Below are 14,737 nucleotides of genomic sequence, written 5' to 3'. Positions count from 1 at the left end.
CCTATAAGTATCTCCATAGTAAAAGTTGTGATGTTACCTGTTTACATGCTATTGCGCAGTTGATACCAGTAGGTAAGCTTTGTAAGTAATGATAGTATCCGAGTTTCTGAGTATGTGGACTGTTTGGGGTATGTATTATGCTCATTTTGTAGCCTGAGCGTGAGCTTTGGAAGAGTATTTAACCCTTTTAATCGCGCCAATATCATAGGAGTGGAGCGGACCTTTAGTGACTGTACACAGGAGAAAGAGGGGCCCCAATAGCAATGTTTTCCATCCAGGCCAGATGGATTAGTGTATTCCCCCCCCCCCCCCCCCCACCACACACTTCCAGTGACTATAAGACCAATTTCCTCTGGATAGGGCAATCTAGCACAGGTAGTTACCACTCTGTAGGTAAGTTCTTGGCCTATTATTATACATTTAGAGATTTCAGGTGGATATTTTACTATGTAGTCACATCTAAATAACTAAAAATGATTAATCCAGACTAAATATACTTAAAAAGAAATTTTAATGCAGAACAGACGACAATTTCTGTTCATGTGCGCTTGGGGATGATAGGACGCCTCTTACGACCTTCAGACTTCAAATATTCACTCAGCTTTGGTCTTTTTAGCAGCCGTTCAACATAGCCTGACAGTAGTGGGAATCCAGACAAGCATGGTGGGGATAAGTCAAGAACGCATTGTAGAGTATCCAGGAAATTGTAGTCGGCATACGAGATCTATGGGGAAAAAAAAACTATTGAGAGTACTCTACTATGGAAAATGTACATATATTGGTCATATGACTATACTTACCTTATCTCCCACCAGGAATTTTGTTCCATTGGCATTATTGGAAAGGATCCTTTCAAAATACCCTAGTTGGGTGGCCAGTTCTTCCAGAAATTTTTCCTTGTTTGCCTCCTGGAAGACATGGAAGGTAGTTTGTAGGTCGCTACCAAAACGAAGTAGCCACATGTATCCGTGTGCTGCTGTATGATACATTATATGGCGCTGTATTATGGAGCTCTTCCTCCCCTACCGCTAATGCATCTAGGAAAGAATAGCTCCATATTTATGGCATTAAGTGGAACATGTCCTGGCCTAATAGGCTTCTATGGATGTTGTACTATGGCTCCATACAAATGGCGATTGTAAAAGCTATAATTCTGTAAAGTGCACGTAGGATTTTGATGTGTATGCAGACTATAATAGGGCAAACAATAGGCCCACATGTCTATTGCTCACTTGAAGTATAAATGCAACTGGTTGGAGGGGCAGAAGCATTTTAACGTACTTCTTCATGCATATGGTACTGACCTGTGCACTGAACATGTATGGAGGCATATGGAGTCTTTATAGATCCATATACTGTAATATGGTGTCTTTGAACTATAGGAGTCCATTGGAACTGGGCACAAATTGTTTTCTGTCAGACTCCTTTTGAATCCACGAGGGGAAAAAAACTTCTGAGAGGAGCCCAGAGCCTGCACCACGGAGAGGAGCCCTCTGATGAGAATTAGTAGGTTTTGCGATATCATGCTGTAGTCAGAGGTTAATCACTATCCAAGTCATGTGTCAAGGCCTTTTAAAAGGTGTAAAGTTAAGTTATAGAATTGCTACCTTAAATCTGGTAGTATTAGAGGGAGAGTTTGCTAATAGCTCATTTGCATACCCTCTTTCCAGGATTCCAGAAGAGCATTGCATGGCCTATAAGACTCCTCACGCTGTTTAAGGTGCTCTCCATAAAGATATATTAGAATATACAAACAGCATAGTTTTTTTTGTTTTTAGTTTTTTTAAGTGTTTAATCCTTTGCCATATGTGTCTGTCAGCAGCTTATCTTCCTTTTCCAATAAAAAAAGTTTTTTTTACACTTTATATTGTAATGTTATATACACCAACAGATAAGTTATGGTTGGCATTCAGAATGGGACTAACCATTCCATTCATCCCCCCTTTTGATAGCAGTAGGCTGGTCTGATTTCCTGCCAGGAGGAGTCAGAGCTAGCTAGGCTAGTAAGGAGTGCTTCAAGAGTCTTAAGTGCCACAGAATCAGCTCAACTGTGAAAAACACTGCTCTGGGGAGATTGAAGGTCCAAGACTGGATATTCTTTGGAGCTATGGCACTACAGTGAGCAGGGGGATCAGTAACTACAGCTTTACAGACCCAGTTGCAGGTCAGGGAAAACATGTTAAGACACCCATGACCATAGCCCAGCTCAAGCAAATTTAAAAGCCTGCATTTATCGGACACCCACAAGTGCCAGTTCATAGCCATAGTGATGGAAAATCAAGAGAGAGAGAGAGAAGGAATAACCTGCAGTATTGTCTGCTATTTTGCCTGCTACCATACCTTATGATCTGAGAATAGAGACATTGCACCTTGTACAGGTGACAGCTGGATGTACTGTAACTCATCCTTTGCACTCAGTAAAGAAAAATGTTTGTTGTTCTTATATGCCTGATTCCTTCACCCCACCTTTTCACTGCACTGAACCCCAAAGAAGGATGGCCTGAGGGAATACACCATGAAACAACATCTCATCAGGGCCACTACCACTCCCATCCACTGCACCGGCTCCTCAGGGGCTCGCTGCACAAGCATAGATACTGCAGATGACATATGAATTATAGAGTCACATTGGTCCTTTCTATTGAATCCATGAGATTGAACCTCCATGGCCCTTGGTATATACTTGGAGGAATGTTCTGTACTAATACATGTGTGGTCAGTGCAAATAACTGGTACATGATGTATTAATTTTAAAGACAAAGGACGAAGGGACATTCATTATGTGTAGAGGAAAGGCGATTTAGACATCAATACAGGAAAGAGTTCTTTACAGGAAGAGCAGTGAAACTGTAGAATGCCCTACCCCAAGTGGTAGTAATGGTAGATTCTAGGTCAGCATTTATAAAAGGGCTAGATGCTTATCTAATAGCAAATGGACATTGGGGGTTATTAATTTAATGTTGTATAACTGATATGAGAAAGGTTGAACTTGATGGACCTGTGTCTTTTCTTAACTTTTCTAACTATGTAATATGGGTCCATAGCAGGCTTGGTAATATGTTTGCGATTTCACTTAGGACATCATACATACATTATCCCAGAAGATAAATTTGTAGTATTTCAGTCTCAGATCCTCTACTCCATCATTCATCATTTCGATGATTGCTATTTCTCGTTCATTGCTGCCACTGAGACCTGAAAGACACAAAACAGATGAGTCTTACTGCATATGTATGAACATACCATTGAGTTCTAGTCACACTTTCAAAAATTATAGAACCCGCATAGACCTAATTACAGACAGTGGGGGTCACCGGGATTCATCAAATCAATTGTTACGTAAATTAGCTTTTTACTTCACGCGCATTATTCTGCTATTTTTTCTGTGTTGTTTTAAAACATCAGGTTTTCAGTATTTGTCATTTTTTAGATTGAAATCACTAAGTTTTTGGTGCTTTTTAATGCACCTTTTTCAACCAAAGCAAAGAGTGGATTCTAAAAGAATGGGAAATATACAGGAAGGGCTTGTACTTCTCCTTCCTGCTGGATCCCCTTCTACTTTTGGCTTAAAAACTGCAGTGTTTTGTGTTTGAAAAATGTGTATATGAAATCACCTAAGCTACTTCTTTTAGAATACTCTTCTGATTTTTAAGGCAAAAAAGCACTCAATACCCAAACTATACCCAATTACTGTGTGAAGATGGCAATTTCTAAGGCAGGAAGGTTCTTCTAATCTCACATTGGCACTATATATAATTCCTGCAAGGACCCATAACAGGCCTAAAGGTGATACATTTCTACATTTGTGAGTAACATTTTGCCTAAAGGTACAAACATGTTGAGTGGCCATGTAGTGCTTGGGATGCGGCCGCCTTCATTACTCTGGCTGCACAGTTACCTACAAAACTGCACGGCCCTTAACAATGGAGACAGATGAAGCAATGTGGTGGTAACTAGTTAAAAGGATGCAGCTGCAGCTCGTAGGGCCACGTGCTACTTGGCAGTAGATGACCACATCCCAAGCACAGCACCACACCTCCATGTGATCGTGACTCTTACCCAAAATAAAAACATTTTGAAACGGTATCAAAACTGTACTACATGAAGCTGGCCTAAAGACATAGGGGGGGATTTATCAAATAGGGGTGTAAAGTAGAACTGGCTTAGTTACCCATAGCAACCAATCAGATTCCACCTTTTATTTTTCAGCTCTGACTGGTGACTAATGGCAACTAAGCCAGTTATATATATTCCACCAAATATAAAGTTAACTTCAAACCTGACACATATGAGCTATTGTAGTCTATGGGATTATTACAGGGAGTGCAGAATTATTAGGCAAGTTGTATTTTTGAGGATTAATTTTATTATTGAACAACAACCATGTTCTCAATGAACCCAAAAAACTCATTAATATCAAAGCTGAATATTTTTGGAAGTAGTTTTTAGTTTGTTTTTAGTTTTAGCTATTTTAGGGGGATATCTGTGTGTGCAGGTGACTATTACTGTGCATAATTATTAGGCAACTTAACAAAAAACAAATATATACCCATTTAAATTATTTATTTTTACCAGTGAAACCAATATAACATCTCAACATTCACAAATATACATTTCTGACATTCAAAAAAAAATAAAAATAAAAAATCAGTGACCAATATAGCCACCTTTCTTTGCAAGGACACTGAAAAGCCTGCCATCAATGGATTCTGTCAGTGTTTTGATCTGTTCACCATCAACATTGCGTGCAGCAGCAACCACAGCCTCCCAGACACTGTTCAGAGAGGTGTACTGTTTTCCCTCCTTGTAAATCTCACATTTGATGATGGACCACAGGTTCTCAATGGGGTTCAGATCAGGTGAACAAGGAGGCCATGTCATTAGATTTTCTTCTTTTATACCCTTTCTTGCCAGCCACGCTGTGGAGTACTTGGACGCGTGTGATGGAGCATTGTCCTGCATGAAAATCATGTTTTTCTTGAAGGATGCAGACTTCTTCCTGTACCACTGTTTGAATAAGGTGTCTTCCAGAAACTGGCAGTAGGACTGGGAGTTGAGCTTGACTCCATCCTCAACCCGAAAAGGCCCCACAAGCTCATCTTTGATGATACCAGCCCAAACCAGTACTCCACCTCCACCTTGCTGGCATCTGAGTCAGACTGGAGCTCTCTGCCCTTTACCAATCCAGCCACGGGCCCATCCATCTGGCCCATCAAGACTCACTCTCATTTCATCAGTCCATAAAACCTTAGAAAAATCTTGAGATATTTCTTGGCCCAGTCTTGACGTTTCAGCTTGTGTGTTTTGTTCAGTGGTGGTCGTCTTTCAGCCTTTCTTACCTTGGCCATGTCTCTGAGTATTGCACACCTTGTGCTTTTGGGCACTCCAGTGATGTTGCAGCTCTGAAATATGGCCAAACTGGTGGCAAGTGGCATCTTGGAAGCTGCACGCTTGACTTTTCTCAGTTCATGGGCAGTTATTTTGCGCCTTGGTTTTTCCACCCGCTTCTTGCGACCCTGTTGACTATTTTGAATGAAACGCTTGATTGTTCGATGATCACGCTTCAGAAGCTTTGCAATTTTAAGAGTGCTGCATCCCTCTGCAAGATATCTCACTATTTTTGACTTTTCTGAGCCTGTCAAGTCCTTCTTTTGACCCATTTTGCCAAAGGAAAGGAAGTTGCCTAATAATTATGCACACCTGATATAGGGTGTTGATGTCATTAGACCACACCCCTTCTCATTACAGAGATGCACATCACCTAATATGCTTAATTGGTAGTAGGCTTTCGAGCCTATACAGCTTGGAGTAAGACAACATGCATAAAGAGGATGATGTGGTCAAAATACTCATTTGCCTAATAATTCTGCACTCCCTGTATTATTATTATTATTATTTTTTATGGCCAGTGAATAGTGGCTGTCAAGATATAGGATATCCTATTTCTGGCCATTTTGAAATCAATGGGCCCATTCTTAACCAAAAGAGCCCTAGCGTAACAGGGTACATTTTAAGGCCATTCCTTAACTTTATCTGACACAGAAATGTCCCAGGTGCTCTTCAGAATTTCCACAGTGTGATATAAGGTGTGAATGTCAGTAAAATATTATATATTATAATGAAGCCTCACCATATTTGCGTGCCAGGTATCGCAGGATGGTGCAACTCTGATACAGAATAAAGTCTCCATCCTGAAAACGAGGAATTTGCCCAAAGACCTGAGAAAAAATCCACAAAGAATTGTGAGACATATTACATAAAACGAAGGAATACCATGTATGGGGTCCATGTAGACAAAACTGGAAGATATGACTGTCAAGAGGCTAGAGGGATAAGACATCATCCTATTGTGGGCCTCAGTGTGAAAGTTATACCTGGGATCACCACCTTCCCACAATGACTAGAGTTTCCTGGGCCCAATCCAAAAGCTGCTACGTGGCAAATATACTGTAATACTGGTCTCTTATATGGCATATACACTATGATATTTCTCCTTCCAACTTACTTTCGTGCTTCTAAAACCATAACACATTTTGCTACTCCAACAGGGGAGTAACTAAAGGTGTTATACAGTTTTGAAGGGCTTATTTGACTCTTTGTAACTGATGACCCATCACATGTGGAGTCACTGTGGGTAGAAATAAACGGTTGCAAAAACAATAATAAATACCGATTAGAGTTTGTTATGAGCTATCTAATATAGCAGAGTCCACAGAAAATCTACTACTAAACAAAATACACGAGACAGCAAATCATAATGAGGTCGTTAGTATGGGGGACTTCAACTACCCAGATATAGACTGGGAAACTGAAACCTAGAACTCATAAAGGAAACAGGTTCTTAGCGATAACCAAAGAAAATTACCTTTCCCAAATGGTTCAGGATCCAACTAGTGGGACAGCCATACTGGACTTAACCAATAGTATTAACCAATAGACCTGAACAACAGATGTGCAGTTTGGGAGACACCTGGGAAATAATGACCATTAAGTAATAAGCTTCCAATTGTCATCCGTTTCTTTACAGAGGCACAAAAATAACTAACTTCAAAAAAGCTAAATTTGACCAGCCATTAGCCTCACTAACTGGGACAATGTCCTTAAAAATAAAAATGCAACCAAGCTCTAATTGTGAGAGGTACATACCTTATAGGAATATAAGGGTAAGGGACAAGACAAAAACAATGTGGATAAATAGAAATGTAAAGTGGGCAATAAATGACAAAAAGAAAGCATTTAAATCACTAAAACAAGAAGGTACAAAGGAAGCATTGAAAAACAATAAGACAAAAAATAGATGCTCATTGCCAGAGAGTAAAACCAACCCCAAAATGTCCTTCAATTAAATACGGCAAATTGTAAAAAGTTGGCCCCTTGCAGAATGATGAAGGAGGAACTGTAAAGAGTGATGAACAGAAAGCAAATCTATGAAATATTTTTTTTCCACACTGTATCCACTGAGGAGGATGAACTGAGGAAATGCAGAGTGTAAAAGTAAACTCCTCATTGAAAGTGGCTTGTCTGACCCATGAAGAAGTGCAGTAGCATCTTAAAAGATGAAAATATATAAATCACTGGTCCAGAGAAGAGAATTAAGTAATGTCATAGATAGACCTTTTTTTCTCATATTTAAAGGATAACTGTCGTATATGTATATATTTTTTTTGGTAGTATTGGATTGTGGTGATTAATATCTCCTTGGTGGCCCTAGTTCAACTTTTCACTGTGTATTCAATTACCCCTTAATTCCACAGTTTTGTTCCCTGTACTGCCTGCTTTTACCTCTGCTTAAAATCAGGTTGCTAGGCATGGTCCGTCTATAGAAGGACGGAGGACGCAGAAGCAGGCTGCATGCAAGGTCAGATTACAGACAGCCAGGGACTGTAAGTAAATGATTAGAGCCAGGTCCTCCCCAGCAGCTGATAACATTGCCTGGACTGTGTGCACTTCTCCCTGTCCCTGCGCTTGGCAGACGCTCCCTCACTCAGCAGAGCTGGAGAAGTAGAGTTGAAGCAGCGCAGAGCAGGGAAGGGAGATCTGCTGTCTGCTCAGTGTATAAATGAAAGCAACATGTGGTAAGAGGACCCCTTTGTGCTGCAGGAGATTAAGCCTTTAGGGGGAAGGGCTGTGGTTACTGACACTTTTGGGGGGCTATTGTTACTGGCTAGTGAGGGCAGGCGGGATTAGCCTCAGGGTGAGGGCAGTGGCGGCTATCTTAACTGAATAGAGAAATTGCAGTTTTATGCAGACTGGTTGCTAAGGGCTGAATCTTATTAAATATGGGGTAAGTCAGTCTAATAGTAACTGATTCTGGAATATCATGTTATTATTAACTATAAATATGAAAATTGAAATTATGGTCTAAATGTGACAGTTATCCTTTAAGGACTCTATATTGACAGAGAGCATTCCACAGGATTGGCACTTAGCAAATGTAGTGCCAAATACAAGACAAAAGGACAGAGTTGAACAGAAATGGGTCAGAACCAGGGCAACAAAGTACCAAATAGAGAGACAGAAAGTAGTCAAAAAGCCAAGCCGAGATCAGAACCAGAAGCTCAGTACAAATACATTAGACAGAGTGTTAAATAATATGTGGTATAATATTAATTGGTATTTAATATAAAGGACTTATTACACTACACACTGACACCATCTATAGTAATACACAAAGGAGGTCTGTATGGGAATGTCAAGACCTATATTTGAGGTCTTCATATATGACAAAGTAGAGGTACATACATTAGTAAATCACACCTATATCTATGGTATAAATGACTGACAGAGACAGACAAGGGGGTGGTCTTCTTACTCTCACTCTGTTGGGGGTTGCTGCTGAAGAAGATGGAAGACACACATGGAGCCTGATAAGGAAGTTCCTACCCTTCAACAATGACACTTTATGGACTTTCATATTCACATATGGACAATAGACTTCCTAAACTATTCTTGTAAGCAAACAACTTCTATGAAGACCGAAAATAAATTGCATTATTCATTTTTTATATAACTCTTGTTGAATCCTGGTGATGAGTCCTCCTGGTGTTCCTTACGTCAAATAATGCATACACTATATTTGGAGAGGATTACCAAATCAGTTTTATATTTTTCATATACATATTTATTACAGAGAGTGGTCAAATGGACAAGACTAGGGTCAGAACACAAGTAATCCAAGATACGCAAACAGGAACTAGGAACACAGCTAGTGAGTCTGAGACTATCACTGGTGTATTGCCAGAAGGGGATTTAAATTGAGCGCTGAGTCCCTGGATCAAAACCTGATAGGAGTCGGCGCTGGAGCCCGGACAGGTAAGTTCGTGACAGATACTGTGCCACATAAAAGGTTGGTACATAAAATGAGGGTGCTTGGACTGAGAGAAAATGTGTGTATGTACTGTAGGTAAGTAACTGGCTCAGTGATAGAAAACAGAGAGTGGTTATTAACGGTACATACTCAGATTGGGTCACTGTCACTAGTGAGGTACCACAGGGATCAGTATTGGGCCCTACTCTGTCCAATATATTTATTAATGATCTTGTAGAAGCCTTGCACAGTAAAATATCAATTGGGCAGAGAAGAGGCAGATGAGGTTTAACACTGACAAATGTAAGGTTCTGCACATGGGAAGGAATAATGCAAGTCACCAGTACATACTAAATGTTAAAACACTGTGTGCCGGCCATTTTGTGCATTGGGGACTGCAATTTGTGGTCCCGAATGCACGGCCACCATCCGTGCGATTGTCGCAGACGGATCCAGACCCATTCAACTTGAATGGGTCCATGATCCGTCAGCACTGAAAAAAAATAGAACATTTTCTATTTTTTTCCGGTGCGGAGGCACAGAGAGAAACCCCACGGAAGCACTTGAGTGATACGGTGTGCACACGGCCGGTTCCTGTATATTGCGGCCTGCAAACAGCTACTGTAGTCCACACAGCCGGGCAACGGCTGTGTGCATGAGGCCTAACACTGACATGGAAAAGAACTTAGGAGTTTTAGTGGTCAGCAAAAATTAACTGTAGAAACCAGTGTCAGGCAGCTGCTGCTGCCAAGGCCAATAAGATTATGGGGTGCATCAAAAGAGGCAACGATGCACATAATGAGAACATTTCTGCCACTTTACAAATTACTAGTCAGATGACACAAGGATTATCCTCTGGTCTAGAGGAAAGAAGGTTTCTACACAAACATAGAAGAAGAGGATTCTTTACGGTAAGAGCAGTGAGACTATGGAACTCTCTGCCTGAGGAGGTGGTGATGGTGAGTACAATAAAGGAATTCAAAAGGGGCCTGGATGTATTTCTGGAGTGTAATAATATTACAGGCTATAGCTACTAGAGAGGGGTTCTGATTGGAGTCAGGAAGGAATTTCTTTCCCCTTAAGTGGGGAAAATTGGCTTCTACCTCAGTTTTTTTTGGTTTTTTTTTGCCTTCCTCTGGATCAACTTGCAGGATAACAGGCCGAACTGGAAGGACAAATGTCCTTTTTCAGCCTTATATACACTGTATATATATATATATATATATATATATATATATACACACACACACACACACACACCTACATACATACATGGTTTGTTTCTGATACCATATCTTTGCAGTAAAATTGCTTCTATTTTCACACACAAGGCTTAGCTCTGGTACGTATCTAAGGCCATAACTATGTATTTAAGAGTGTGTCAGAAGTCTTGGATATCTGCTACACACACCATGTCATGAACCAGCGAGTGTGAACCTACTGTGCCAAGTGACCAACATTGTCTAAATGAACCCCTCATTCTTCACAGTACTCCTGATGGTGAGAATAGGCTTTCCTGAGGGGTTACCAGGTTGTTACCTCTTGAGGTGGACACAAAACACATGAAGCAGCTGGTCCAGGTAGACCAGAGCAAGGTACCAGAGGAACTGTCACAGTCAACAGGCATAACTAGGAGCAACAGTGCAGGACCGAAGGATAAGTAATGGTTAAGGGCAGGCAGCTCATGTACAGATCAGCAACAGGAGAGACGAGACAGGACAAATAAGGATCAAACAGGAAGTCCAGAATCCAAGCATAGGTCAGGAATGCAGGAACATGGGCACAAACAACAGCAACCTTTGCAGGAAACAAGAATCTTTGACGCTCAGGCACATGAGAAGGGGGCTGGACCACTTATATAGGTGCATAATGGCTGGGATTACTCACACAGGTCACATGTGCAAAACCCTTAAATCACAGAAGGTGACACGTACTAGCCCTTAACAAGGTGCTACAGGGAACAGGCTGGAAGGAATGCTGTGCCCAGGGCTAGAAGGAAACCATAGGAGCGGATTCTAGTAATGACGGTGTCTGTAAGGACAGAGCCCAGGACCGCAGAGGAGAATGGGAAGACACCAGCAACTGATCACCGCCAGACGCGGACAATGACGGAGGTGGCCAGGGAGACAGTTCTCGCCCAAGCATGGAGCTTGGGCCCATGGTGGTGAGTAGAGGAATTCGGCGTTCAGAAACCGCTGTTACACACCACAGGTTCTCTGCATTTGCAGCATGCTTAAGACCTTTCTTACCGCATTTTTCTTTAGATCTCTTATACCTGCAGCCCAATCCTGCATCTGCACCTCATCATCAGTCCAAGAAACATTTTGATCTCCAAGCAGCAGTCGTATTGCCTCCGCTCTCCCTAGGAAAACACCAAAGAGTTGAGCATTATAACTGCTGCCAGCAATGTGTTGGTTAAAAGCAGAGATTATTTACTTTTGGTTGATGGTTACAGGTCTCATATGAGGTACACAAGCTTAGTGGTTGCAGTTCAGGTGGCACTATTAGGTGAACATTCCAGAACACAAGTTAAAAAGATTTTAACTCTCACTCACAGGTCACTGGGCCTCAGTAAGGTGTTAGCTTCATACCAAACTTTAGACAATGTTAACGCCATATCACTTCTCCATGACCATAGACCTTACAGGGAAATTTCCCGGTGGGCCGATGCCCAAGGGGCTGCCTGAGCCCTCCTCACAGCCGGCCAGTGGAAGTGTTTGAGGATGTATTTTGTGCTGCTGGCAGTATTTTGCGATGGACTGAGGTATTTGGCTCTGTTGGGGTGGTATAATGTGCCACAATATGGTATTGCTGGCCATGCCTTCCATCAATTTGGACCTGACTACAAAACGGGGCCACTTTTAGTATTTTTTCCAGGGCCACTTTAAGTTCCCAGTCCGCCCCTGGTCCTCTATACTGATCTGGTTACTTGGCTGCAACAATTACTTGAATCACCGCCATATATTGCTGAGGCCAGTGACTGGCTGCAGAAGTCATGTGAGTATACCAGCACATCACTGCTGCAGCCAATTAAATATAGACCAACATGAAGGACCAGAGAGGTGGGACTGGAATGCTCAACTAGCACAACCCCTTCTAAGTGATACAAGCATGTGAGTTGCACAGGTTCAACATAAGGTACAGTATTAGCCAGGATATAACTGGCACATGTGCAGCATGGATCACCAGAGGGTGCTCACAAGGATCCTCCTGGTCCTGTACTTCCAGAACGGGAACAGGACATGGTAAGGGGACACTATGGCTGGTGACACTAACAGGGGTACCGTAGCTGGTGACAATAAGAAGGGCACTTTGTGTAGCACTACAGCTGTCACTTGCACTCAGTATGGGAGCGGGACACAATAAGTAATGGGGGCACTGTGACTGGGTGCTTATACTGTTATGCAGGCATTGAAGCTATCACTATTAAAGAAATTATAGGAGCATTCTGGGCAAAATACAGTGGAGGAGATTTACTGCAACATATCTTTTTCCTAGTGCAGTGTGTAACAGATTTATACGCACTCACTGCTTGCCTATAAAATGACATTTCTACACCTCTGCCTGTGTGTCAGACTTCACTGCAATTCTGGGATTCTGTTCACAATGCAAAGTTGCCTGTTATCATGGCCCCCGGAAACAATAACATTTTGAAAGTGTCCCTTACACGAAAAAACGGTTTTGCATCCATCATCTCAGAAAAGAGCATTCATACAAGAAAGTTTTTGTGTGTTGTAGACCGGTTATATTTACCTCTTATGGGAAAGTAAGTCAATGTGTATCCAGACACTGCAAGAAAGATGTAAGGGTTAAACATACAGCAATATGAATCAACCGCCTGGTAAACATGCAATTGTTAGACATCCGATCCATGCAGAGCCTTCGTAGGCAACTGTGATATATATATTGCGGCAAATAAAAAGCTTTTACTACAGAGCACGATATAGCAGCACTATAAGGAAACATACATAAGTCTATAAGGAATCTCGGCAATAGACTAGTATAGTGAGCTGTAGTTACTTGTGTGAGTAGTAGCGCTCAGGCTGTGTCTGTGAAGAATACATTCCGCCTCACCACAACTGTTATATAGGAAAGAACTGCTGAGTCACAGTTATGTAAGCTGCAGAGAGTCCGCCGTTTAACCCAATCGTGACAAGGGTTGCTTTGGGCATCAGTGCACAGAGTAAAATTTCATCTTTATGAGATCTTTTTGTACACAGCCTCCGTCCCCTTCATTTGTTTGTAGGACAAATAGGGCATACTTTCCAACTTAGGCCCCATGCACACAACAGTTTTTTTTCACGGTCCGCAAAAACGGGGTCCGTGGGTCCGTGATCCGTGACCGTTTTTTCGTCCGTGGGTCTTCCTTGATTTTTGGAGGATCCACGGACATGAAAAAAAAGTCGTTTTGGCGTCCGCCTGGCCGTCCGGAGCCAAACGGATCCGTCCTGAATTACAATGCAAGTCAATGGGGACGGATCCGTTTGACGTTGACACAATATGGTGCAATTGCAAACGGATCCGTCCCCATTGACTTTCAATGTAAAGTCAGGAGTCCCTTTACTTTCACACTTGTGTTCATAATGCAGACGGTGGCTCCGTTCAGAGCGGATCCGTCTGCATTATATTGTTAAAACATTTCTAAGTGTGAAAATAGCCTCAGACGGATCCGTCCAGACTTTACATTGAAAGTCAATAGGGGACGGATCCGTTTGAAAATTGAGCCACAGTGTGTCATCTTCAAACGGATCCGTCCCCATTGACTTACATTATAAGTCTGGACGGATCCGCTTGCCTCCGCACGGCCAGGCGGACACCCGAACATAACTTGAAGCGTCCCCATCACCATGGGAACGCCTCTACGTTAGAATATACTGTCGGATATGAGCTACATGTGAAACTCATTTCCGACAGTATATTCTAACACAGAGGCGTTCCCATGGTGATGGGGACGCTTCAGGTTAGAATATACTGAAAAACTGTGTACATGACTGCCCCCTGCTGCCTGGCAGCACCCGATCTCTTACAGGGGGCCGTGATCAGCACAATTAACTCCTCAGGTGCCGCACCTGAAGGGGTTAATTGTACTATCATATCCCCCTGTAAGAGATCAGGGCTGCCAGGCAGCAGAGGGCAGACCCCCCCCCTCCCCAGTTTGAATATCGTTGGTGGCACAGTGTGCGCCCACCATCGGGCCCCCCCCCTCCCTCTATTGTTATAAATCGTTGGTGGCACAGTGTGCGCCCACCATCACCCCCCCTCCCTCCCTCTATTGTAATAAATCGTTGGTGGCACAGTGTGCGCCCACCATCGCCCCCCCTCCCTCTATTGTAATAAATCGTTGGTGGCACATTGTGCGCCCACCATCGCCCCCCCCCCTCTATAGCAGTAACAACATTGGTGGCAGTGTGCGGCCTCCCATCTCTCCCC

At 42.4% G+C, this 14,737-nt stretch overlaps 1 protein-coding gene across 1 annotated transcript; it reads right to left on the bottom strand.

Moving 5' to 3' along the window:
• Window positions 1-492: 492 nt before the first annotated feature.
• On the bottom strand, window positions 493-13,433 carry LOC122941320 (glutathione S-transferase P 2-like). The gene is made up of 7 exons (XM_044298448.1): window positions 13,328-13,433; window positions 13,061-13,096; window positions 11,557-11,669; window positions 6,131-6,218; window positions 3,092-3,195; window positions 801-908; window positions 493-724 (listed from the first exon to the last, which is right to left on the bottom strand). Coding segments are annotated over exons 1-7 (636 nt in total). The 5' UTR covers window positions 13,329-13,433; the 3' UTR covers window positions 493-538.
• Window positions 13,434-14,737: the final 1,304 nt, after the last annotated feature.

This window comes from Bufo gargarizans, chromosome 6, assembly GCF_014858855.1.
Source record: "Bufo gargarizans isolate SCDJY-AF-19 chromosome 6, ASM1485885v1, whole genome shotgun sequence".
NCBI classification, from domain to species: Eukaryota; Metazoa; Chordata; class Amphibia; order Anura; family Bufonidae; genus Bufo; species Bufo gargarizans.
This window is presented reverse-complemented; position numbering and strand designations above follow the sequence as displayed.